Source organism: Rhinatrema bivittatum, chromosome 6 (assembly GCF_901001135.1).
Source record: "Rhinatrema bivittatum chromosome 6, aRhiBiv1.1, whole genome shotgun sequence".
Classification (NCBI taxonomy): Eukaryota; Metazoa; Chordata; class Amphibia; order Gymnophiona; family Rhinatrematidae; genus Rhinatrema; species Rhinatrema bivittatum.
The window spans coordinates 144,459,783-144,487,673 of NC_042620.1; the positions used below are offsets into that span (position 1 = coordinate 144,459,783).

Consider the following 27,891-nt stretch of genomic DNA (forward strand, 5'->3'; position numbering starts at 1 on the left):
GATGCGGTCAAAATCAAACCAGGGAAAAAAAAAAAAAAAGACATTTAACTTTGGGGTAAAAATAAAAAGTCACCAGAGGCATAAATAGGTGATATTCAAGAAAAAAAAATCAATTACTGATCTTTTTTCTTTTTTTTTGTGTATGTATTAGTTGTAAATGTTACTCATAAAATAATATAATTACCGATTTGTTGTTAATATTGAGGCTTTTGTTTTGCAGCCCCATTCCCTTTGGAGTTTTATATATTCTGATCATTGTTTCCGATCCATGGTCTAATGCCGGCAAGAGCACCCTCTCCGCTTAGTGATTTCTGCTCTGCAAATATATTCATGAACCGGAGAACATTTTTTTTTTGTCTTGAACTTAAGTTTATTGTTAGTTCATCTTTTTATACATTTTCATACGGTTAGGATTCGACTCCCTGGCATCGCCCTGTATTTAAAGATGAATCCGGTTGCTTGATCTGTGGGCACCCCTGACGTTTTAAAGATGCGGTTTTCTTGCCTGTTGTTAGTAAATGCAGAGTAGCGAGGGACTGGATGAGAAAAAAAAATAAAAAATAATCTTTTCAGGCTCAAAATGAAAAAAAAAAAACCAAAACATGTTCTGTAGCTGTATTATGCAAAGTATCATGTAAGATTTTTCCGATCACCGGGCGCAGTAAAATATTAAAATCTTGGCATTGGGAAGAGGAGTGAGGCCGGGAGGGGAGAAGTATGATATGAGAGGAAAGGTAGGTTTTCAGATTTTACATCCTCAGGCGTTCTGATCGAGATTCGGCCAATAAGTACAAATATCGTATTTGTCTTTTCTGAAAATAATTTCACCGATTTCTTACGCAAACATTTACACAAGAAATGGGTTAATTTTTCTTTTTTTTAAGAAAAGTGTTGTTTTTTTTAAATAGACGAATGCTATCTTACAACACACTACATAAAAACGGATAGACTTGGGAGAGGAGGAAAGAGAACAATTAACTAAGTGTAGTTGCAAGCCCAAACAATTTCAGAAAAGTCTGGGTATTTTTTCTTCTTTTAATTGAGCAGTTCCCGTTTGCCCCATCCATCTTGCCCCCCAACACACACACACACACACACACACACACACACACACACACAACCACACTATTCATATTGGTCCATGACCTAAACAGATTTGGTATTTGGTGATCTTCAATCATTTTTTCATCGTGAATTAGATTTAACGCTTGAAAACGTTGTATATTAAAACTTTGAATGGAAAACTGGAAATTAAAAATGATTTCTTTCTAGACATTTTGGGGTGCGTGTATGTCCTGTGCATGACGGGGTGCATATGTCTACTATTTCGTGTCTATAGGCACCTAATGTGTGTTTATAATCTGTCTGTTCATGCCTCCTCTGTGCTTCCCTACAACTGATATCAGGATAGATCAGATTTAAAATGTCTTTAAATGCATCGCAATTCCGTTCCGCCAGCTTGACTTGAATTCCTGGCTGATTTCTGCAACAAAGGATTCAATGAAATGGTTGGTATTTATTTTGTAACACCGCCGATCAGGTAATCCACGTGGCATTTTTTTTTTTGTCCACCCAACATGAAGACAATGTTTTAACTCTATGAGGTGCATCCTTTTACAGGGAAACAGAGAGCGAGAGAGAGCACTGCTTAGATAAAAAATGACACATTTCTTAATGCTTCCTTATTTGAAAAGAAAACCTAGGCGTTTACAGTGTAAATTAAGGTAGGAGTCGAAATAAACAAAACCAGACATAATTGATCGTTTATAGGAAGCGTGAAAAGATCTACACGATTTTTAAATTTCAAATAGATAAACGTATGTGTGATATAATTCCTTTTAAACATAAAATCCATGCCATGTTCTTCCTATTATGACGGATTTGGTTTGCTTGCACGTTGATTTTACAAAAGCAATGAATGAACCACACAAAGCATTATGCGATGCAATATAATCAACTATAAATAGAATAATTCCTCTAACAATGCAATCTTCATTTTTAATGATAGAACCTAAAGGACAGAAATGGTGTTCATTTTCGAATATTCAGATTTAGATAATAGATGATGCTATCCATACTGCCTTTTTGTTGCCTTTTCGTTGTGTAACTCTTACTTTTTCGGTAGAGTTAAAGGAAACAAGGCTCACCGGCCCACATGCCTTAAAACGTCACTTTCAGTTTTAGTGTCTGATTAGATACTGACTTTAGAAATTAATTTTTTCCAGAAAAAGAAATGTGTTTTCATTAGTTTAAAATTGCATAACACCGATATATAATTGTATGATTTAGTTATGCTAGTAAGAGGCTCTGAGTCTTTTTGGGGAGCAGCGGGTTGTTATATACATTTATATAGAAAGGAAGAAAAGTGGTATACAACTTTTCTATGGAAATTATATATATATATATAGATAGATAGATAGATAGATAGATAGATAGATAGATATCAATATAGCTATAGCTATATCCTTCGATCTAGCTATATCTCTCTTTTATTATAAATAATTTCCGTAGAAAGTTGTTTACTCTTTCTCCCTTTTTTTTAAATCAGGGACTATGAAATCAAGCAGAACTGAAAGTGAAGGGGAAAGCAGAAAAACTCATTTACTGTTGAGAGAAAAGAATTTTAGCCGGAAATAAATAAATTGCTAGCTTACATTAAACGAAAAATAAATAGTGCAAACCCCAAATTACATCTGTGGCTGCGTAGCGCAGGAATGGCACGTTTTCTGATGCTAGAAAATACTTGTAAATCGTTTGTGGCCTTTCGGAGCTTGTAAACCTTATAGGCCGAATCTGTCGAAAATCGTTCACACTCAGTGCCTCAGGACGCGAAGAAACCTCTCTCTCTTTCCTCCATGTTTAATCTTATGGCTTAAGGTACTTTGGGTAGGAAAGACGTGAACGTTGTAATAAAAGGGATCTCGGGCAAGGCAAATCCCGTTTCATCTGATTGACGCTTGCTGGGTTCTGTTCCCAATTCGGCAACAGAATTTGGCAGGAGAGTAAAGAATATTTGAATTCCCTTCTTTTTGGGGCAAAGAACATTTGAATTCCTTTGTTAGGTCTATTGCAAATTGTCTCACCCACCGCCGCATTCTTAATTTCGGGCAAATTCCACTTCCCGTCCTTGAATTCAGCTAAATGATCATACAGGTAAGGAAGCTGTAGAAATCAAGTAGCTCCTAAACTCTGGCTGAAGACCAATGATGAACACTGAACGTGTGCTTGGACCTGCTCAAGGTGATTTCAAGGACAAGTTACCTTGGATGAACGTGAATGAACACGCAGCTTGCCATCCACTTGCACCAATTAATTTATCAGTTATAAATAATAACAATAAAAATACATTCAGATCAGAGGAGTGAGCGTAGGTGACCGCCTAGGACTGGATTTTACACACAGTCCATTTAATGAAGGCGGCGTGCTCGGCGCATTTTGTGTCCGCTTTGCATCGGACAGTGGCGAGTAAAAAGCTTCTTTCTGGCGACCCTCTGGGAGATCGTGCCCGAGGACCTGTCACGTGGGCTTCGTGGGGAGCCTGACACGGAAATGCCGTGGCACGAGTGGGTCTGGTTCTGGCCCCACGGTGGCATCTAGTCCTCTTTCCGTGCCTTCGCCCTTGAACGCTCTGTGTTTTTTTTTTCAGCTCAGCAAATGTTCCAGGTGCAGCCACATTATAAAATCATTTCATAATTCGAGTCAACATGCAGCTGTATCTATCTTACAACTTTGGTCCAATTAAGATGCAGTATGTTTTAAGGGTTCACACTGTTTTTTGTTTGTTTGTTTCTTTAACCTAGTTGGGTGATTGCAATGGGGCTTTTATCGTCTGATCCACTTGCAGAACCCTGGGATCCTCTAGGAGTGGTGGTGGTGGTGAGTGGGGGTTGTCCAGAGCTGTTATTTTGGGGGCAGCGGAGATCTAAGAGACGGTAACTGGCACTGTTCTGCACTATGTCGTTCGTTGCTGGTTTTTCTTTGATATTTTAGAAGTGTAACAAAATCTGGGTGTCAGAAAGGTGCGGGCAAGGGATCTCGTCGCCCATCTAGTCCAGTGTCAGTAACCAACAACTAATATTGCAAAACGTACCAAGAAATGATGGCCAGTCCCTAATAGGTTCTTCATGTAACAACTAATCCGTAACTATTTTCTAACTTAATGTTGAAATTAGATTATTTAAAAATGTGAGAAGATTGTCTGTTTTTTCGTGTCTTGGATCTGTTGTTGGAACGTGTAAGATTCAATTGTGGCTGGTGGTGATTTCTACTAAGGAAGTTGCTACGGGGATTTCAACCGCTTTCTTACAGAGAACTAGTCCTTCAAAAATGAAGGTTTTGTGGTTCTTTTGAGAAATATCACACAAGGGAACGGTAATATTTTTTGATGCAAAGTCGGGGAAAACTTGAGCCGTGGAAAGAAAGGTACACAGTACATGTAAGGTTACGGAGGAAGTAGGGAAATGTACCCACTGAAAACTATGTCTGTTACGGATAACGATCTGTCAAATAGTGAGGCAGCGGATGAGGTCCGAGCACCACACACAGATGCAGGACACCCCCCCCCCCCGCCCCCGCCTTTATAGACAGATGTTCAGATATCCAGTGCGCAAGGAAACACTGCAAGGAACCCGGTTTAACCGCAGTGCAGTTACATCCTACTCCACAAGATGGCGCTGCGACAGCCGCTGTCGCCGGTCAAGGAACGGTGGCGGATGATAGCCGGCAGTTTTCGCTTGCTTGCCACTGTCATCACCTTGTGCTGAGGCGAAAGCTGGCACTCTGTCCAGCTAGCTAAGTGTCACAAGCTGGACATTAGACCAGGGGATATTCAAAATTACCCTCAGCCAGATTATTTTATTTTATTTTTTAGACTACAAAGGCACTATAAATAATGTAGTTTTTTTCGCTTCATACAACGCCAGCTGTTGATAGACTATTAATCTTTCTTTCATAAATAAAGAATGAAATATAGCAGTCATAATCTTTTCCCATATTTCCTGTCCTTGTTCATACAGTATTTATGCGTGTGTGTGAGGTGGGGAGAGGAGAATACACTCAAGAGTTGACAGTACTTTTTTTTTTTTTTTAAATCTAATTAATATTCCCTTAATTTCAAACAGGCAATAGTCACCCACCAAGTCTGAACTTCTGGGATCCTCCTGCACCCTCCGCGAAGACTGCAGGTCGCACAATTGTCCAGAGATCTGTAACAACTATGAACTCAACGAAAAGTGGACGTTTAGGTCCTTGAAGGAATTGCAGCGTCTTAATTTGTGTAGTTTTCCATTTTGCATTAACCATTGCCAAACGTGTATTCGTACCTGTTTGCCTGCATGCCTGTATGTATGCGTAGATAAATAAATACCTTTCTTCCTCGATGTTTGAAAGTTTTGATTTCTAAGTAGACGTCAGAAACTGTTCAGAACTGTTGGCAGCCTTCACACCCAGCAATCGGTGTCTAAAGACGTGCTTCTTTGCTAATCACTCTCAGTAGCCACTTGGATGCACGGAAATAAAAGTCAGCAGCAACAACAAAAACTATTAGGTCATCCCCCTTTTTTTTTTAAACTAATTTCATATATTTCAGGACAGCTCCAAGAAAGGTATCTCACCAGTTTAATCTAAAGGGATCACCCTGTAGTTTTGTGTTCACCTTTATTAAATCGTGACTTGCCAGAACATAGGAGAAAGGAAACAGTAAAACATGGATTTGAGAAATCTCTCACGCCTCCCAACCCCACTCATTTGAATTTATCTCGTGAGCCATTTGTTGCTATTCAGATTTCATTTAATTATCAGATGAACGTCAACTCGTTTTGTTTGACTCTTGGGATAAAAAGAAAAGGAAAAATTACTCATATAATATTAACAATGTATAAAAACAGCAACAACAACAACAACAACAACAAAAAAAAAGAGAATAGAAAACCCTCCAGCTTTTAAAGGCAGAGTCCTGCGCTGCCCCGACCTGCAGGGTCAGCTTAAGGCCTAGCTCGGCGGGGGCTCCCTCCCCTAAGGGTACCCTGCTTCCCTGCGGGCCGGGGCTGGCTCAGAGGCTCGCTCTTCTCCCCTCTCTCGGCGAGACCCCGGCCGCAGACAGGCTCGGAGGCGCGAGTAGTGGGCCAGGCTGCCCAGCCAAGACAACAGGTGGGAAAGAAGACAGGACAATAGGGAGAGTGCCGGGGGGCAGAAAAATAGGTACAGGATCACTTGGGGGGGGGGGGGGGGGAGAAACAGCTGTTTTTAAAATCAGAAATAGCAGTGAAGCGCCTGCATTTAGAAGAAATAGCAATCCCTACCCTCTACCCCCCTGAACCAGAGAAAAAAAGAAGAGATTTTCATGTTAAGAATCAACGTGCAAAACTGTCTCCAAACCCCAAGAGAGAGAGAGAGAGAGACGTGTAACAAATGTCGCAGTGCCCAGCTGCTTACAAGCCGGCGCCACTTAATTATTAATACCTGCGAGATGTGAAATATTTATAATAACTGAACGTGCACGGCTCACACGAGTTTTGGTTGAAACACGAAGAAGGAAAAGTAAGCAATTTAGAATTCACCAAAAGAGAAACCGAAATCGAGTTTTTATTTACAGAGAAGTTATAAAGTTGTAGTTCAGTCGATCATATAAAAAAGAAAAGCACGGCTTTTACAATACAATAAGACAAAATGAAATTAGTTGAACAAAAATTTATATTTACTGATATTTAACTCTGGAAATTCTGCACTGAAATAAGTAGTTTCAAAAAGCAGATCTTAACTGATATTTCTACTGATAGATTAAATTAAAATTAATAATAATAATTTGGTTTTAGCAGAATCGAATCGCGCTTTATAATTTAAAGATTAAATATATTTACTAACCGCATGATATATCTACTTCCAAAGAGATGGATAAATATTACTATTTCTATGAATATTATCTAATTAGGATTGTAGACTTGATAGTATAAAGAATAAATATCTGACAAAAAACTTTCTAAATATCAGTTTGTTCAAATGCAATATTTAAAAAAAGACAGTCAGTTTTTAACAAAACTATTGTACCTGTGTTTGGTTCTTCCATGAAAAAAAACACCCCTATCAGCCTAAGCTTACTTGAATTATACATTTTTTCTCTCTCAGCAATTCGAAATTTTAAACTTTTATACATCCTAAAGTTTCCTGATCCTAAATATTTGAAGTAGGAACAGAAACATTTAACTCCCTTCCCAGATTAAAAGGGAATAAGTAGGCAGATACTAAGAATAAAACTGATTACTAATCATATTTCAATATATTAAATTGCAACCATTATTCAAATAATTACTTAACCGGTTTAATAATTTATAATCAAAAGTTTCCTCCTAAAAATAAACATTATTTATTCATTTTAAAGAAGCAACCAATTAACAAATCGGGTTATGTTCATTAGAGGGACGATACTAGAAGTGGTGCAGGAACCAGCCTCATGATCTGTGTTTGCATTTCTGATGTCAATGGAAGGATCAGCATTCAGCATCATTCATCAAAAATGTGAAAATTTCGAGATATTTGGTGTTTACAAATCACTTATACTTAGGTTTGACTCTATCTGTATATCCATCAACTTCTCTCTACCAATCTGTCTATCCATTTATCCATCATCCAATCAGACATAATAATAGTGACGAATCAGGCAGGAAAGATCCAGTCTGAGCCACAGACATTTATTTATTTATTCACATGCTCGGAAGACCAATATTATTACCAATTCTTCTCAACTCCCTGGACATTGATCCGGAAGGATGCAGACTTCTGCATAAGGTAAGAAAATATATATATATATATATTTGTAAATTCTGAAGCACAAAACCGCTTTAGAATATCGCTTTCTTTTCGTGGATTTTCTAGTAGCTTTGCAGGTTTTATTTCCTGGATTAAGTAGCCTAACTTTAGCACACTCTTCCTAGTTATCAAAGTGCCTCAGACTGTGCTGGGGCATCTGCATCTGAAGGTGAAGCAATTGTAAGTGACAATGTCTCCCCCCTCCTCCCCCCGGGCATTAGAGCATGGTCTTCTTCCTCCTCCTTCCGTGTCCGTGTCGCTTCATTTTCAGTCAATAAGGAACAGAGTACACTGAAGCTGAAACAGGATTTTTATGTCCTGATGGCCGCAGAGAGGCGAGTACAGCAGTTTGTACCTGGGTGGCGGCAGATCCAGATGCGCAGGAAGTCTGAAACCTGGCGAAAGATAAAAGAACCGCAGCCCGCGCACTGGCGACTCTCTGGGTCCAATCTCCCCCGAATCGGCCCAGTCAAGCCGCTGCTATCCGCCTTTCTAGCGCAACTCCCGCCCGCATTTCTTTTCCTTCCACCCTCCAACGGGACCTGCATGCCAGAGAGCATAAACCGTTTAGGAACGATTTCCCCCCCCGCTTCCTTTTAACAGAAATCCGTTTCTTGTTTACTGCTCACTTCTCCCACTCCCTGGGGCTGATTTATAACTAAAGCTTTAGCAATGCCTCCAGGCTGGAAAATCTCCCCACCCTCGAGTGCTTTTTTTTTTTTTTTCGGGCTAAGGCTTCGCATGTCCGCCCGGCGCCACCGTACCAACGGCTCATCTTAAGGAGTACCGGCCCCGACCCCCTTGCGAAGGAGGCGAGAGAGCGACGGGCTCGTCGCGGGCTTTTGCTACCCTGCTGCAAACTGTCACGGGGGCTCTACCATAATCTGCAGGCCCTTCCCTCTCCCCTCCCGCAGGTTTAGCTCAGGGCGATCCTCCCCGATCTCTCCTTAGAGCAACCCGGACATGGGGCAGAAGGGGCTGCGGGAGATGCTGGGAGCGGATCTGGACCAGAGCCCGAGGGGCCCTTTTCGTAACCTTCACCTGCGCGGGACTGGGTGGTACGGAGCAGGTAGCAGGGGGAGGGTTCGGTGCTTCCTCATGGTTTCGGAGCATTTAGGGCGAGGGAGCCCAGGAAAGCTGGGACTGAGGCAGCAGCAGCAGCAGCAGCGGACCCATCCCGTCCAGTCCACCTTAAGCAGCGCAGTCGATCCCCGCTGGGGATTCTCCCATTGGTGACGCAAGCAACCAGGGCTCCGCGGTGAAAGTTGCGTGTCGCGCGCTGGAAGGAGGGGTTCGCACGTGCACCTAGGCTAGGGCTGGCTCCGGGCACAGGGCGGAAAAGGGAGAAAGTTGAGCCCCGCGCACCATCTCTTTCCGCCAGCCGCGCTTCATTTGAAGGGAGGGCGCTTTCTGCGCATCCTACCCTGGACCCTCGCAAAAACGCTCAAAATAATCGTGCCCCCCCCCTCCCTTCAAGTCCCTAAGCAACGCGGCCTGATGCGTTGGCATCGAGCAAATGATGTGAAATCCGTTTTTTTTTTCCCAGCCAATCCCCAGCCCCGAGTCCAGGAAGAGCGAGCTAGCAGAACCTTGTACACGCTCGTGGGAAACTACAATAAACAATCCAATAAAACCTGCGTGCCACCAAATAATAACCGGGTGCGGCTCTCCGTCAGGCCCCAGAATAAGTTGGGGAAAGTTGGCCCCCGCTCTCAGGAGCAGATCGCACCACCACCGCCCCCCGCCAAGAACAGCGGGCCCCGGAGAGCGGGACTGCCCCCCCCGGCCCGGCCCAACCTGCCAGGATGGGAAGACCGGCGACGGCAGCTTGCAGTTACTGCCTTTCTCTCCACCTGACGGTGCGAAAAGCACGACCAGAAAACAAAAAGGGAAAGAGAAGCCGGGAAGTAACGAGTTCCCACCGCGATCCTTCATTAACGATGAGGCTGAATGAAAGCAACGCGGTATCCAGCCTTCCCTCTCCCAGCCCCCCCAAACAACATTTCCTCTTTCCGAAGGGGCGAAGTTTGCTGTCCGTCTGCCGCAGCTGCCAGCGTGCATTCTCCAGTGCCGGGACTTATTAGCGGATCATGTGGTGTTATTAGCTGCGATAAATGCCAAAGCGTCTTCCAGGCACCAGCGGCCCGATTAACGGCTCTAGCGCCCGGAGAGGGAGAGCCCCGTCTCCTGCTGCCGCCGCCTCCGTCCTCTCTTCTCCTTCATCCCAGTCCTGCTGCCGCTTTCGACGCCCGAAGATCTTCTTCCCGCGATCCGGCGCACGTTTTCCTTCCCGTCTCACTCCGTTTTGGGCCTTTCTTTCTTTCTCCCATTCTCGGTTTGCCTTCACCTGATGCAAGAAATCCCAGGACTTAAAAAAAAAAATATTCAAATGAGATCTGGTCGGGAAAAGGCAGAAATCAGGAATCCAAGGACAACCCAAAAGGACTTGTTTGATGACTCAACGCAACTAATAATCATCTCTCTCTCTCTCTCTCCCCCCCCACCCCTTCCCTTCTCTCTCTCTCTCTCTCTCTCTCTCTGTCGTGTCAGTTACTGCCGCTGGCAGGGAGAGAGATTGGGAGTGACACATCTGTAAGTCTCTTCCCGCTTTCAGAGGGGCACTAAATCAGCTTCTTCCTCCCAGCGCTTCTCCTTATCAGCCCTCCTTCCTGATTTCTTCTTTTTTTTTCTTCTGGTCAAGGTGTAAAGAAGAGTCTCGGCTCCCCCCCCCTCCCCCTCTCCCCGGCCACCAGCTTCTCTCCCTCCCTCGGACTTGGGATCGCAGCTGACCTCCCACCCACCCTGCGGCTCCCGTCTGGAGAGCAACTCGTCAGCACCCGGCTTCCCAGGACAAAAGAGGCTGGCAGTCTTGGACGATCGCGATAAGCCTGACCGTAAGCCTCCTACGCCGGACTCGACCGGGAGAGAGTGAGAGAGCTAGTGAGCAAACTTACGAGAGGAGAGCAGAAAACTTCTAACCCTGGATTCTTTACTTTTGATCCATGGACAGAGCCTTATCCCAGCTCAGCCAACTTACAGACAGATTTTAAGCAGTAAGTAGATAACACACGAGCCGTCGTTTATTGAGGAGCTAATAAAACGCTCGCTGGCTGCAAAATGCTCATTTTTAAAAAATTACATCTGTATTAATTGATAATAAAACAACCATGTCAGCAGTAGTCATTCCCCCCCCCACCTTTTTGCTAACATAATGCTACCAGAAAAATTGTTTTGCAGTACTGAAACATTTTTTTAAAGCACCGTGCAATAAACTTGTAGGCTCCAGGACTTTTAAATAGTACTTTGGTATGATTAGAGGTAATCTTTCCAGTGCACTGCTAAAAACATAACATGGAAAGATTTGCCGTGAATTGGAACTTTTTTAAAGCCCATTTACATTTTTTCTGTACAGTTAATGTCTAGTAGACCCACAGTGAAAAGTATATAATATGCAATAGAAGAAATTTAAAAAGAAAAATATTGATACAATTATTTTATCTGCATGCTTGTTTGTGGTCTGCATTTTATTAAATTCTTAAAAGCCTCGGGTGGCTATTGACATACAATTTATGGGCATTATAGGATGTATAGATCATTTTGGAATGACCTTCAAAGATGAAGGCAGATAAGTGGTGCATAGTTTATTCCTTCACATATTAATATGTGCCCTCAGAAGACTGTTGGTAATGCTGTTTTATAGATCAGCACTTTACTGAAACTTCTCAAACTGGCTCTTCTCTGCCAGTAGAAATGCAAGGTGTTAAGTGCAGGGAATAAGGAGGAATTTAGGGATCAGATTGGTTCAAGACACAAAAAGCAGGATTTCTCCTCTGGGTCCCACATTTACCTTGTGATGCAAATTGAAATTCCGAGACTCTCTTTTGAGCCTAGTTTTGGAAATTTTCATAACTATGGCTATAATGATTTTTGCTCAGTATTTGCATAGTAGTAGCTGTGATTTACTGTCTTTTGAACATTTGTTAAATATATATATATATTTTATTCCCTATCTATTTCTGTAGGTCCTTACCCGTTTTATTGTGAACTGCCAGGGGGGACTTTGTCTCCAAATCGGAGCAGCATGGAGAGGAAAAGTGAGAGCCCTTGTCTGAGGGATAGTCCAGACAGAAGGAGCAGCAGCCCTGATGTCAAAGGCCCTCCCTCAATGAAGGTGGCCAGGCTTGAGCAGAATGGTAGTCCTGCGGGAGCTAGAGGGAGGTCCAATGGCTCCATGACCAGATCAATGGGAGGTAACCATCCAGTCACATTAGTGTATACATAACAGACTGGCAGCAGAGGCAGAATGGCATAGAGTGGCAGGGTTCCTGTTGATTGATTTTTTTTTTTTACTTTTGCTTTTTGGTATAGAATTACAGGAAGTCTATTCCTGGTTGTTAACCCCCACTTGCTCTCCTCCTCCCACCGAGAGCTATCAGCCGCCTTTGCTGCTGCGCTGTATGGCGGTTTAACCAGACAGTGGCATTTCTTGGGCAACCTGCCACCTTGAGCTGAGGTGTTGGCAGCTTTATGTCACAGCTTGCTAACTGGTTTTAGCTTTTTCCTAGAGAGCCAGGCACTGGTTTTTAGCAGGTGTGTGTCAGGCTTGTGTTTTACTGTCTGTTGGAAAGTATTCACCCTGTAAAGATTGAACTGCCGGACACTGGTGGTCCCTTGCCTAGAGATGTATATGAAGACACAAGTTGCATGAAAAAACGCAGCAGCATAGAAATTAGTAAACTTAAAATTATAATTGTCGGTACCCTTTTATGAAATGAAGATATAGTAGACACCCTACGTATCACATGTTAAATGCAGTGCAGTGCACACAGAGGTATGTTTTTTTTTTCTCTTTATGGCCTTTTTAATAAACCTATCAAAAGTTCTGTTGGTAGATACATTTTTTTTTAAATTTGGCTTGAATAGTCGTGAATATATTTTTAACTACCCTTTCCTTCTGTTAAGAGAGGAGATTCTTTTCAGAAAAGGGCTTTGAGTTAAGTAGCTGAGATTTATAGTGTCATTAAAAATCTATTATTTTTGCTGCATTTCTAGAACTGTTCTCAAGATATTCCAAGCTCCTTTATTTCCCTCTTCCATTGTACATCTGTATTTGTACTCTTTTCAGTACTTGTTCTTTAAAAAAAAAAAAAAAAGTTTGCGAAATGTTATACTGTTTAAGATTATGGAAATGTTTTGCCTTTTTTACCTTTTTAGCACAAAGTAACATTAGACTGTATTCCATGGGGGAAAACATATTCATGATGTTATGCGCTGTAACATTTAACTAAAAAAAAAAAAACCCAAACAAACCCAAAAACATGTGTGTGTTCCAGAGTAGATTTTTCCCCCTCCCCTAATTTCTTTTGCTTTCAGTAATTAAATATTATGCATTGGTCTTTTTTTTTGTTTGTTTCTTTAAATGAAAAAATGAATTATAGTGAAGTACTCTGATTTTAAGGGGTCCGAGCCTTTAACACACTTTCCTGTTGTAGTGTGCTTGTTTTGTCAGCAGACTCCATTAAAAAGTTCCTTGGAATAGCTCTTTTTATTTATTTGTTTTTTTTAAAAAGATTTGTAATTACTGCCATGAATGGACAAGTTAGCCCAGTGCCTTTTGTGCTTCTGAGGTTTAGCGATCTGTACATTTATTTAACGAAGGACGAGTGCTTTGGAAAAGCTTTTTTTTTTTTTTTTTCTGTACAAACTTCGGAAGGCTGGGTGCGTGGGACTTGCGAGCTGGGAAAAATGGGAGATCTCCGAAAGGCGGCTTCTTCTTGCAAACGGTGGGCAATGTGTGAGTTCAGGTACCTGCAGTGCCCCTTTGAAGCCGGTCTTGCCTAAAAGAAAATTTTGGGGATAGTCGATCACAGCAGCGAAGTTTGGTCAGAAAATTCTTTTTGTTTTCCAGAAAGAATTGAAACTTGAAACTGAAGACTCTTGCCTGAAAGGGCTGCCCTGTTTTATTTGTGGAAAAGTTAGCTTAAAACATTTTAACTTCATCTCTTGCTTTCTGGTTGCAGTTATGCTCTGAAAAAGTACATTTCTAGGGGCTAGGAGATCTATTTTTGGCTATTTTTTTCTGTTTTTTTGCTCTGGCCTGCAAGGTACTAAGACTTATTTTCTGTTTTGAGAAAGCTACAATTTTTTTTGGGGGGGAATATAATTTATAGAATGAGTTGTAAGAAAGAAACATCCTTTACCAGAAAAATTAACAAGGGTTTGTACAGGCTGTTTTTGTTTTTATTGTGTCGGCTTTGTGATCTGTGAAGTTCTCTGAGCATTTTCAGTTTGCAAGTGAGTTGCAAAGTCAGCTTCCCTTTTTCCTGGATGCTAGTTCATTTTTCAGTTCCAAAGAGATTTAAAACAGAATGCAAAAGTAGTTATGGCAGACTTCCTGCCATGCCATTATGATGATGTTCACAATTTCTTTTCTTTCATTTTTTAAATAAAAAGATCAAGAAATTGTATTTATTATACAAACCTGTTGCATCCTTTTTTCAAAGATAAAGATTCCATGTTTTACTCATGTTAATCCCAGTGGGATACTCTGTCGGTAGCCTGAAGGACTTTGTGGAGACATAAGACATGTTAAAATTGATTTGTATTTTTTTTTTTTTTTAATTTTCAAGGAAGTAGCTTTCAGTGTTACTTTTAAGTCTGATTACTTAACAAGAGATTAACTCCCTATTCAGACTTTCATTTCTAATGCTGTAGAGCAAATAGTCTTGATTTATTGTAGTTGAATGTATAACAGTGTAATTCTTTTTAAATGGAAATAGTTTGTTTTGTGTGTTTGATTGGCTAGCAGTTTCACAGCATATGTAGCAAGCTGCAGCCATGGCTCAGGTAGGACTGGACAGGAGAGAGATTTGGATGGTATCAGGTCCATTTCTCCGCACAGCGTCTGTGAGCGCAGTCTGAAACGGCCACAGTAAGCGCACAAAGCATGAGAACTTTGTGCCGTGACCAGAGTTTGCTGCCTACCGTTTGATGCGCCATTTAGGAAAGCTCAGAGGAGATCTGGATTTTTTTTTAAATTTTGGAGAAATATATAGCACCAGGCACGAAAAATGTGGTTGCATGTGTGTGTGTGTGTGTATCTCCTTTATTAAAGGTTTGTTCTAGTGGGGTAAAAAAAAAAGTTGTATTGGATTGCTTGAAAAAAACATCCCTTTGTGGGAAAACATGAGCACAACATTTTTTAATAAATGAGTCCTAAGGTTTCCATCAGGTACTTTTTTTTTTGGATCTAATATGAATGTTAATGTTATAAAGAATTATTTTCAAATGGGATTTCTTTTGTGACAGAGCAGTTTATGCTGATATTATATTTGGGTCTGTGTATATAATATGAAAGTTATTTTGCGACATTATATTTGAGTATGTGCTAGGAATGTTTCCTCTGAATTCAGAACAGCCAGTGTCAGACACCTCCCTGACGAATGACCAGGTCAAAGAAAATGAACTGCAGTGACGGATGGCCTCGGCGAGTTACCAGAATGTACTGAATAGATTTTGCCTGTTCTGAATATCAGTTCCACGAGAGGCAGATAATGTTAAGCCTGGTAGCTGCTGCTATTTCTCGGAGCCTGGTAGAATGTGACACACGGAGATGAAGAATTTTGCAGGAAGTTTCATTCATTGATGCAACAAGAGCTTGAGTCTTGAGGGTTGAACTTTTTTTTTTTTCCCTGTCTTTTCTCACTCTGGAGTGAATGCACTCAAGTGGAGGGGGATCAACACTACATAGGTATCTTCTGGCAAAGCTGTGCACACCCACAGAAACCCAGGCTTCTATTTGGAAGTTTTGTGATTGTATGATAGAAAATATTGGGGAATTATTTCTCAGGGTCCTTTTGTTTTTGGAGAAGGGAGGAAAGCGAGCCTAGAGTGCATTCTTTTTTGTCTGGCACAGCACACTCTGAGATGTTTAGATGGTTACCTTTAGCAGACTTTCTGCAAGGATGTATGTAATAAAGCGTATCTGCTCCCAGGTTCACATGCAGCAGATTTGAGAGAGGTGCCTGGTGTGGGGTTGTGTGTGTGTGTGTGTGTGTGTGGGGGGGGGAGGGTGTCAAAAAAAGACAAATGTCTCTTTAAAAAGCCTGGGGAGACAGGCAGGGATGTTGGTGCAAGCACGAGTGCTATGCTGCTGACAGCTTTATATGCCTGCTGGGTAACATTCACTTACCAGAATTGGCATATCCTTGCATTTAGTAATTCACTCCATAAGAATTTAAAAAATAAAAGATGATTAACAGCCAGGAAATTCCTGTCGATGAAATTGTTGATTAGATTGTGCAAATCGGTCTGAGGATAGGTTTCAGGATATTGGAAAGAACAGTTCATTGTTGACTCGGAGCAATTTTTTTTTTTTTTTCTGTTTGTTCACAAAACGCGCCTTTGAGTGGGGTCTGAGAGAAGGGAGCTGGAGAGTTTGATTTCCGGACTGTGGCATAAAGGAGTGGAGTGTTTGTGTGGGGAGAGGTGCTGCCGCAGGCTGCTTACCGCTCCGAGCAGTGCCAATGGCCCGTCAGGACTCTGAAGGCAAACTGACTTTTTTAAGAATATGAAGAGATTTCTACCGCAGAAGCACGCTGTTGGTTAAAGCCGACTTTCCATGTTAAATGTTTAAAAGAAAAGGCAGCTGTTGCTCAGCTAACTAAACCCGCATTTTACCGTTCCAAAGGTGTTGGAAACCTTCGCTTGTTCCGGATCTTTTCGATACGCAGCGTTGCTGTTTGAGTTGGCTGACGGGTCTCACAACACATATTTCTGTCAGCTTGACCGAAAATAAAATGTAAGGCTTATGTAAAACAAAGCCAAATAACATTTGTTAATAAGGTACAAATTCAGATCCTCCTCACTCCGAAAATGGCTTCCTTTTTTTTTATTTATTTATTTATTTATTTATTTATTTATTTATTTATTTATTTATTTGCGCCTCATTGTAAAATATAGTCTGAATACAACTGGCCAAAATCTTTGCTTTGCAAAGGCTATAAGTTGACTCTTTGCCGACTCTGTTACCCTTTTTGGACCAACATGAGAATTACCCAAAGACTTATTATGTGCTTTTTCCTTTGGGTGGTCTGCTTGCTGGCATGCAGCCTTTCCAAACGAAGACCCTCTTCCTTGAAATAGAAAAAACTGCTTAGGAACGCCAGGGGCATGGGTGCCGGAATAGATTGATGAGGATGGTGGGACTGGTTTTCCAGTTGACCATTTTGTTTTTTTCATGGGCAGAAGTTGCACAGTACTTGTTCAAGTGTTTGCATGCCACAGACCCCCCTGGTAGGAGCAGACAAGAGCCCAGGTTTGACAATGACTGATTCGCTATTAGAAAGGGGTCCTTGGCATTCTGCTGTGTTAAAAGGCCGGAGCTCGTGTAATTATGGTTACTGATCTAGTTGAAAGCGTGCGGCTGTTGTAGAGGTAGAGCAGAGAGCCCTGTGCTGCCATTGTGCTGTGCCTTGCTTTGTGGTGTAGACCTTAACTATACAGAGCATAAACCGTGGCTTTGTATTAGTTGTTTATATACTTTGATTTTTTTTTCCCTCCATAACTGTAATGTAATGTTAAGCTAGCAGAACCTTTAAATTCTGAACATTCATGGATTACTGGGGAATCCCACTTAAACAGGTACACATTTAAAGGACAGATTTTCTGTGTGCCAAATCCAAATTGCAAGGCTGCTCTTGGCTGTAAGCATCACCTTAATAAAAGAAAAAAAAAAAAAGTAAAAAGCAACCTTCCAGAGTGAAACATGAAACAAAAAATACTTGATATGCTAAAAAAAATAACTCATCTATAATCCAAACTGGAACACGTTTTGTGTCTGTGAAATTGGATTGTGGAAGTCTTTTTTTTTTTTTTTTGCCTTTGGTAGATAGGGATTTTCTTGCAGAAGATGTCAGGGTTAATAAGGGATGAGTATTTTTTTTTTCTTTTTGGGCATAGAAAATGCATTAATAATGCATGTGCGGGACAGCTAGTCCCAAACCATTAATAGACCAATTTAGAATGCCGGGATCTCCCAAACACAGGATTTATGCGTCCCACAAAGTTCAGATTAGCCAATCCAGTGGGTCCTCTCAGCCACATCTGGTTGCATGAAGTTTCCTTTGGGCAGGAGAGGTGCAGGAGAGCTTTGCAGGAAACATAAGGTAAGCCAGTAAGGTTTCTCGTGAAATGCCAGGTTCTGATTGTCCCTGTTGATGGGATGCTATCTAGGGAGAAGTCTTTTCTTCGTTGCTTCCGCAGTGGACTGTTTTCTCTTTGCTCTGATTTGTACATTTTTTTTTTTTTTTTTAAAGCAGGATAAGAAAAGCAGTTCCATTCACTGGAGGTGGCTATCTCAGTTGGAGATTTTTGCTGAGGTGGAAGAGTAGCCCTTCTATGTGTTTTTAGCTACTGGGGTCTGTTATTAAAATAAAGACATCCTTGGTTAACACAAATATATACAATTGAAGCTCTGCCTTAAACAGAATACAGCGTATCCACCCATTCAGTGACCCAGGCATAATTTAATGGTAGTGTAATTTGGGAATGTTGGCTTCCGTTTAGAGAAACCCACTGACCAGTGTCTATTTCAGACCATAAAAGCACACTTTTTATTTTTCAAATTGTGAGTTTTTCTTCCCCTCTCCCCGCAAATGGTATAGTAGCTGAAATTAATACCAGCAGACCATTCATTGCCAATTATTTAGGCAATTTTTTTTTTTTTTAAAGGCCATACGGTGAAGGGTTGCCTCATTTCCGTGTCTGGACGGACTCTCTCCTAGACTTATTTTCACGTGACATGCAAGAGTGGCAGGTCCACAGCAGAAGTGCAGTGAGCAAGCTGGCCAGCGGTGTGGTGCAAGGTGTGTGAGCGGATCTGAATAGCCCCCGTGGCTCAAAAAAAGAAGACTTCAGAATTTCGATAGCCGTTAAGGAAGGAAAATTTGGTTTCAGTTTGTCTTGTTGTCGTTTTTCCAAACGAACTGAAAAAAAAAAATTTCTGTGCGTTGTGGCGCAAAGGCGTTCTGTTCTGCTCGCAAGTAATAATGCACAAGCTGGCTTGCGTTTGATCCTGTCCATTTGTTTGCTCTCTGCCGAAAAGCCGAGAGAGAGAGAGAGAGAGCGGCAGAGACAGAAAACACAGGTAGGATCTGTCTGAGCTTTCACTTATAGAACGGACTTGGATGATTTTGCTGTAGATACCTGAGGTCACCCAACAGCTATTCAGTCAGTAAAGGAGCTTACCAAATCTATGTTCTAGTTTTCTGAAAATAAAAAATCCAACATGAAGTTCCACCCAGACCTAATGCAGCCTACTTCCTGGGTTATGCATATGCTTCAAGCCGAAAGGAAAAAAAACACCCCGATTAGATTCCTCATGTCCCCTTTGACATAACCTCTAAATTTCGTGTTGATGGAGCCCCAAATAGGAAAGTTATTAGGACACACACAATTTCCCATCAGAAAGAAAGCTAAAAAATAAAGAAACAGAGTTTGATGTATTTTCATGCTTTGCAGTACCCCGATATGCTTTCAGCTTTCCTAACGGGATTCTGGATTTTAATGTGCTTTGGAGGCAGTTATTAATTGATTGGGTCCCTGGATTCCTTCGGTGTCTTTTTTTTTTTTTTTGCGCTCTCCCAGCACTGGGAGATTTGGGCTTTGCTCTGGCATCAGGCACTCGGTGGCTTCTGCCACGTAGCCATCTAGGAAGGGCAATCGGCTGCGGGGCAGGCGGTGTGAGAGGGGAGTGCAAAACACTGTGGCAAGTGGCAGGAACAGGGATGCTGGAAACCAAGGGGATTTTACGAAACCCTTCCCCAAAAGAAAACCAAGGTGACCATGAGACCACAAGATAGCTGTTTCATATTTTCTAGCATCGCTTCCCTTTTTTTTTGTTCACCCGGCAGGTTTCCTCCTGCTCAGTTGGCACCAGGGCTGGCGTCTGGCACCACGAGCGGCTGCGTAGGGATCTTTCTTCCTATTTTATGTCCCCTCCTGCCTTAACGTTTATTCTCAGTCATGGCAGTGACAGTCCTGGGCCAGGGGCCATGCTCCAGGGCCTCCTTCCATAAACCGTGCAATCTTGGGCCCTGAGTCTGGCCACTAGATGTCACCCTTGAGCAATAACCACGGTGGGGGGGGGGGGGGGGGGCTGTGAAAGCGGCCTCCTCAGCATTTTCAGACCCAGCCGAATCACAGAGCGAAAGACCCGAACTGGGGACCTTCTGCACGGCAGTGCACCATGCTAACCGCCTGAGCCACTGGGCTGGCTTTTATAGCTCCCCTTTTTGAAGGGAAAATAATAGGGCAGTTGGTAAAATCAGATTTGAGATACAGTGTGGCCTAAGAAGAGCTGCTGGAGTAGATTTTGTTGGAATTTTATAGCAGAATAGTCACGGCTCTTATGACAATATAGTATATGTGGCGGTGGTAAGTACCTTTTGTCTGATGCAGACTTGGCAGTCACAGTCCCAGCATGGCGACTGACCTTCCCGGTGGTGGTTTGTCATTGCCTTCTGCAGACCACTGCCCTCCGATCTTCCTCAGTAGTCTCCCGTTCATGTACTAGCTAGGCTCTGACCCTGCGATGCTTTCAAGGTCTGATGGGTTTGAGCTCTCCCAGAGCCGGGTTGCTGGGGATAGCATAGGTACATTTATTAAAAAAATAAAATAAAATAAAGTGGGCTGGTAGTGTATGCAATTCTGTGCAGATTGGCATGCATAATGCTGCAAACGTAACAGTAGTGTACTTCATTAACTCTGTTTGTTAAAATATTACCAAACTGATTCTAATGCTCTGTGTACATTTTTGAATTGAAAGGCAAGAGAAGGCAAGTTGATTCCGCGTTTTACACTGCAGTTTTTGCAGTTTTTGCTATTTCCGTTCCTTGTTGCACACCGCAGAGCACTTTTTTTTTGTAACGGGAGTGACCCCGTACGCTAGTTTCTTCTGATCTGGAGCCTGGGGGAGGGATCACTTGCTAGCTGGACACTTAATTTGTTCACATGAAGTGACAGAAATCAAGACGGCTCATCGGTATCTTAGTGAGGGTCTGATAGCTTTTGTTCTCCGTCGTACCTGTTTTGGGAGGCAGTGTAGGACCAGTCCCAGACAGGAAGCCTATTTATTCATTTGTACGTTTTTTATATACCGAAGTTTAGCTAGATGCCTTCACTCCGGTTTACATTTGAAGCTTGGTCTGCGTTGAGAACATTATAAGTGTGCAGGCCCTGACCAGGCCAGTCTGACCAAGTCAGGGTAAGCATCTGCGCAGATGTCCCTGGTGCGCCCCGTGTTTCCTCCCTGGAGTGAATTGGGGTCCTTGATTTTAATGCCTTCTGTATCCCAAAACAGGGATTTAAAACACATGCAGTTTGTCATACTTAGAGAGGTCGGCAGAGATTTAGCCTGTACCTGCAGTGACAGAATGTTGCAGAAGAACTAAATGACTTATTTAAAGAGAAGTTATTGAGTTGGAAATAATGGAAGTTTTTGTTTTCTTTTCGCCAATACTCACTGGAAAGAAACAGGAAAGGTGGATTATATAGGGACTCTCTGATCTCCATTTTATATACACTTGGACTAGATTTTATTCCAGTTTTTAGGAGCGTTTACCAAAGAATAACCCACCTAATTGAATGGGGCTGAGCAACTGGTTATAGTCCTGTAAAATCCAGAGATGTGCATAGGAGTAAATCCACTCCTCTGCTAAGTGTCCCCCACGCTGGCCTGAATAACAGCATGCATTTATTTTTTTCTCCGAAAGGGTTAAAAAAAACCTACGTGATTCAGGATTTTTTTTTATTTTTAGAATTTATTTATTTATTTATTTATTTAAGGCTTTTATATACCGACTTTCTTGATACAAATCAAATCAACTCGGTATTATTCACAACAGAATTGATATTATTGATATCGGTATTATTCACAACAGAATTGATATTATAACAGAATTGAGGCTGTTGTGAATAATATCTGGGAGGCACCTGTTTGTTTTATGTGGCTGCGTCGTGGTGCGCCATTCACTATTTCCAAACAACCAAATTCACCATTGCAGAATAATGTGAGCAGGGAGAACGTGGAGTGCCTGGACCTGTTCTTTGTTCTATGGTCCTTAATGTGTCATAACATTATTTTCATGCATTGGGCAGAAATTTGTGCCAAAAACCATTTAGATTCAAGGTCTCGGGGCTGGAAGTATATTTAGAAATTCCAGAAGCCAAGTTTAAAAATGTTTGCCTTACTTTTTTCTTGCATCTTCGCTCTTTGTTGCTGTTTTTCTTCTTTGTCTTTGTTTTCTTCTTTTACTCTTTTTTTTTTCCCCTCCCCCATTTGCTCCTCTCCCTTTATTTTTTTGCTTTCAAACTTTTAGGCCTTCTGGCAGGGACTGTTGGAAATAGAATTACGTTTGGACAGCTTTCTGCTGTCCAGACGTCCCCAGATTATTGGAACATGCCCGAGATACGGAACAGCGCAAGGTGTGCGTTTGACACATCCCGGCACTCGTTTAGAAATCTCCTTTGCTGATGCTGGCAGGCCAAACGGCCCTTTCTCTCTGCATTTGAATGTGCATTTGCTTGGAGAAAAACCTACTGCGGATGCAGCAAAGAGTTTTGCACCCAGAAAATGTGCGTTCCTAAACGGGAGGCACTGCTTAGCGCCCTGGCATGGAAATCCCACGCAAATGAGGGCCTTAAGCAGTACCCTCCGATGCAGAGCGGTGGCATCTGGCCAGCGCACTTTATTTTAGCGCTGGGAACTTAACCCCCTGGGTCAGGGCTGGAGTTAAGTTTCCAGCACTAGGAAGAAAATAGAAAAAAAAAAAGTCAGCCGGCAGCTGCTGCCACCACTTATCCGGATAAATACTGATTTATCTGTCTACACGGCAGCGGGAAGCAGCTGCCAGATCGCCGCATATGTCAGTACCTATCTGGCGCAGTTCCCACCAACCTCTGATCTGAAAGGCTATTTGCAACGCTGGCATCAGATCCAGCTCTGTGTAATTAGCGCCTTAGCACTGCGCATTTTCATTTACCTTCTCCCCTCTGAATACCTCAGGTGCTAAATTGAAGTGTTTTGACTCCGGTGCTAAATTGCGCTGCTTTTAGGGACAAGTTTGGTATGGAAGCCATCCCTCCTCCCCACCATTCACTCCATTTTCCTGTGTTGCTGGCATTATCTTAACACAGTGTAAGCACAATCTTAGCAGAATAATTAAATATTTGTCATAAAACGAGCACGGTGCCAAAATGATTCAGCGATTGCAGCTATAGAGTATGGTTGCATCTGATTTTTGGTAGTTGATAAGCCAGTGCAGGTGGTTACAATGCAGTTTTGTGCAAACAATCCAAAACTGAACTGTTGACAGAGTTTTCAGCTTAGCAAGGTCCTTGTCTATGTTAAAAATGTACTTTTTTAGGTGTATATATACCCATGGAAGCAAAAACACAATTTTAAACCAAAAGCAAAAGGGGTTATTGATGCTGTAATGATTTGTGTATTTAGCTCACAGCTTTTCATTGGTAGCTCAAGGTGAATTACATTCATTTTGATCATGTTCCAGGAGCTCTCTTCTCTGCTGGCCTTTGATCGCTCTCTGAGGCCAATCATGGAGGTGGGTGGGAGTGGAGATGGGGTCAGGCCTCTTAGTTAGGCCCAGAAGTGGCTGGGATAAAACCCTTTTTCTGCTTTGTAGGGCTTTTTTATGGCACTAATATTAAAGACCTGCATCTTTAGCCTGTGTCCTGTCTGCTGACGGCACACCGCCATGACAGCTCGTTCCAACGCTGCCTTGGGAGCACTCCTTTGACGTGCTCCTTGTATTCGAAGGGCTTATTGCTACAAGGAAGGTTTATTTTTTTATTTTCATGCAATTAACAATCATAAGGTTTTCAGTTTAGGTAAGAGCCCTTGGTGGATACAGTCTGGGCTCTGTTCCACAGGAATTCTTGCCTTGTTCACAAACTGGGAGCAAACGAGGTTGAAAGTTGCACGTTCTTGGCTGTAAGAGCCAGGCGTGGTTATAGTGAAGTGCTCCCAAACCGTGAGGAAGTCTCTGCTTTCTGCTAGGCCAATGAGTGATGCAGACATCCCCATTGCAGCGGCGAGCTGGTGCAGCAAACAAGTGGAGAAAATTCAGCCCAATTTTAGGCTTTCAAAGTTACAGAGAGCTTCCAGTTTTCAGCCATGACATCAAACAAAAGAACATTTCTACGTATTTTTGTTTCTGTTTCTTTTTTTTTTTCTTTTCATGTCTTGCATGGTCTCCTTAACACTAATCAATTAAAAATGTTTTACTAATTAGTGGGAAATGAGTTAAAATTGACTAGAAGATCAGAAATACAGTAACTGCATTAGCTAATCTATCTTTTTATCATTTGACTGCATTACATTTAAAAGATTTGCTCTGACAGGGGATGATGGGCCTTTGGAGGAAAGGACTGCCTCTGTCAGCAAAAAATATTCCTTCTGGTCCTGTATAAGAACATAAGTTGCCATACTGAGTCAGACCGAGGGTCCATCAAGCCGAGGATCCTGTTTCCAACCGTGGCCGATCCAGGATACAAGTATTTGGCAAGTACCCAAACATTAAATAAATCCCATGCTACTAATGCCAGTAATAGCAGTGGCTATTCCCTAAGTCAACTTGATTAATAGCAGTTTATGGACTTCTCCTCCAGGAACTTGTCTAAACCTTTTTTAAACCCAGCATTGAATTCCAGAGCTTAACTGTGCATTGAGTGAAATAATTTTTCCCCAATTTGTTTTAAATGTGCTACTTGCTAACTTCATGGCATACCCCTTAGTCCTTGTATTATCTGAATAACTGATTCACATTCACCCATTCTAGTCTCTTTATGATTTTTATAGACCTCTATCATATCCCCTCTCAGCTGTCTCGTGTCCAAGCTGAACAGCCCTAACCTCTCTAGCCTTTATTCATAAGGGAGCCGTTCCATCTCCTTTATCATTTTGGTCTCCTTTCTCTGTACATTTTCCATTGCAAGTACAGCTTTTTTGAGATGTGGCAGCCAGAACTGCACATAGTGCTCAAGGTACGGTCTCACCATAGAGTGATATGCAGCTGTTATCATCAGAAGGCTTGGGTCGGCTGTGGGTGATTTCTACCTGTGCAGTGTTTGTCTGCTTGAATATGTTAAAATAAAGGTCAGTTGAAAAATGTAAAGTGGTATGCTTTTGTTTTGTCTTTTTTTTTTTGTATTAAATTGGACAAATGCCACATATTTCTTGACTAGCGTTCAGAAGCAGATGTTCCCATTCTCATTTTGATCTGGTGATGGGAGCGTTCATTCTCGAAAAATGGTCAAGAAATGCAGAATTTCAGACAGGTTGAATTTATTGCAAGCGAACCTCTTACTGTATAAGAGTGCTGCCACATGCATGTTTTGGCAGGAAGAGCACTGCCTGAGTGGGTTGTTTTGAGCGCTAGCGCTCTTCTAGAGCACTTTTGGCAGAGGACCATCTTCAGTTTGGGCACTGTATGAAAACTTGGCTTTTTAAATGGGCTTTTATTAACTGGGCTTCGTATGCTTCTTTGTTTATACATTTTCACCTTTTGTGTTGCTAGTTTTAGCCTTGACTTTTGACTTTTTAATTATTCCTGTTTCTTATTAGTATAGTTTGATCATAGTAGAAGTCCTTTGGGAGGCGTTATCTCCCAGTGTTCATTCATATGGCATTCTTTTGGTTTTTAGAGTAGTCCTTTTTATGTGCAGATGCGGTGTTTTATTTGTGTGGGTCCAAGTATGTTATATTTTGGCATTATATTATGCCATATTCTATATGTTATTGTATTATGTGTCAGGGGTTTGTGTCACTGGTCACTTTCTCACCCAGTCGCAATCTGTCTGAAATCCTCCGAGTACGAAAGAAACTAAACCTCTGGTTAATTCTCTTGCTTGTTCTCGCCCTGTGCCTTCACAGCTATGGGTTCCAGTCCTCTCACCTCAGTTGGCCGGCGGGGCTTAAACAAACATAGTCCCAGATTATCCCGGTAGTTTAAAATATCTGTAGCTTTGCTTTTATCAAAACACAACAGTCTCCAAGTCATACAGTAGGAAAGCAACTCTAGCTTTAATCCTCCTGCGCGCTGCTCACAGTTGCTTCCTGGGCAGCTTGCGCTCTAGGGATCTGGCTCTTAGGGAACCAGGCCCTGCTGCCACCTCCCACCGTAGTCTGCAGCCAGAGGGGGCGGGGGGCAGGGGGAGAGTCATGGGCATTACTAAAGGGCCATTGGCAGATGGGGCAAGCCTGCCGTTGTGCAAACGTTTTCTTCTGCAAAGTGTAGCCGTTCCCTGCCTTGAACAGGCTGAGTTTCTTGAGCCTATCCACCGTATTAAAAAAAATGCTGCCCTCACTGCGGCACACGTGCCTTGAACAGGCGTATCTCCCTAAGCCCATTTGCTGCTCCTCTTGCCGTGGCGCGCACCGTGCTGGCCGACCTCTGGCGGTTTTGCCGTTTTAGGACCTTTTTGGTTGTCTACTAAAGATTCTGTTTGTGGGTCCCTGCTGACGCAGCCCCCACCGGCGAAACCCGGCTGTATGGGCTAAAGTTTCTGAGCAATTAGTTTGAAATCTGTTACTCTCTTTACTGAACGCTTAAGTTGTGAACAGGTTTTACTTAATTTCCCCACATCCATTTCCTGTTTCATTGCTTAAGGGTGACAGCTGTTGGCCCATGGTCCAGAGCTATCCTTGCAATGAGCAGAGTAGGTATGTTTTTCAAGGGGGGGGGGAGAGGAAGGGATATAAATGAAGGGAGAAATCCTGGAGAGTTGTGGATGCAGGCTCAGGGTGCTAGATCCCAGCCCTGGTTCCGATTTGAGCTGGAAGGCCACGCAGCAGAAGGAAACTGCCAGGTCAACCCCCATCCTCCCCCAAAAACAAAGACAAGGGCTGCACCTGTACGCTGGTTTCCTGTGGGCAGACGCTCTGAAAAGAATCACAGAGCAGCTTGGGAGGGCAGCTGGGGGTTAGAGAGAGGCTGAGGGGAGGCGCGATTCAGCCTCTTGTTTAATGCGGGATCGTTTCTGTAGCTTTGCTGAACTTCCGCTTTAATTGCATTCCGAAAATACATCTTTGCTCGTGCTCCTAAGGCGGTGTTGCTAGAGGTTTTTAAACAGCCATGAGGAATATGAGCATGACTCCCCCTGACCCCCCCCCCCCCATCTGGAAACCCTGAAATGTTACAGAACATTTGCATTGTCTCTGAGCCTTGCTGGAAGGCAGCTGCTCCAAATAGAGGTGCCAGCGCTGTCCATCTTAGCACTGATAGGATTGGAGCTCACTGTGCATAGGAGAATCATCAAAGCAATAACAAGATTCTAGTGTACAGAAGCAATCTGGCAAACTATTGCTCTTTAACCAGAGGCATCCCGTCTTCGAAGTTCACAAGTCCTGCATGTTCTAAGCAGTGCTAGAAAGGAATGATAGGAGTGCCTTAAAAAGTTAAGGCTGGACACTGCTTTGTTTTGGGAGGAGCCATGTTCCGTTAAACATTTTTGCAGGCAATATTGTGGGAAAGGTGTTGGGAAAGGTTTCGCTCCTTTGTGTGTGATTTTCAAATCTGCAACAGGGTAGACACGCTAGAAGGTGTGGAAAATAGGAGGAGGGATCTCATGCAGCTTGAGGAATGGCCTAGAGTTTAGAAGCTGAAACGTAATGCTAAAACAGTGCAAAGTCATGCATTTGGGCAGTAAAAACTGAAGGGAGTGATACAGGATAGGGGTGAGATTCTTTTGTGCACAAGAGTGGGATCTGAGATGATCATATCTGGTGATTGTAAGTGACCAAAAAGGTAGCTAAGCATTCTTCTGGTTTTTGCCCTTGTCTTAGGTGCATAGGAAGAGTTATAGCCAGCAGGAAGGAGGAGATGATATTGTGTTTGTGCACGTCTCTGGTGGGACCTCATTTGAAACACTCTGGACAATTCTGGAGGCTCCTCAGGGTGGCTACTAAAATAGTCAGCAGTCTTCATCATGAAGTATATGGGGACAGACTTAATGATCTAAACTTGTATATCCTAGAGGAAAGAAGAGATGCGATAGCGAGGGTTAAATGAT

At 42.5% G+C, this 27,891-nt stretch overlaps 1 protein-coding gene across 2 annotated transcripts in view; it reads left to right on the forward strand.

Annotated features, from left to right (window-relative positions):
- Positions 1-10,304: 10,304 nt before the first annotated feature.
- SATB2 (SATB homeobox 2) overlaps positions 10,305-27,891 on the forward strand; it is a 345,958-nt gene continuing 328,371 nt past the window's right edge. Inside the window, exons 1-2 of one of the 2 annotated variants that reach the window (XM_029606039.1) lie at positions 10,305-10,856; positions 11,826-12,053. In XM_029606039.1, the coding sequence (XP_029461899.1) occupies positions 11,885-12,053 (169 nt within the window). In that variant the 5' untranslated portion in view covers positions 10,305-10,856; positions 11,826-11,884. The remainder of the gene's footprint in view (positions 10,857-11,825; positions 12,054-27,891) is intronic. The other variant, XM_029606040.1, reaches the window with a different exon arrangement.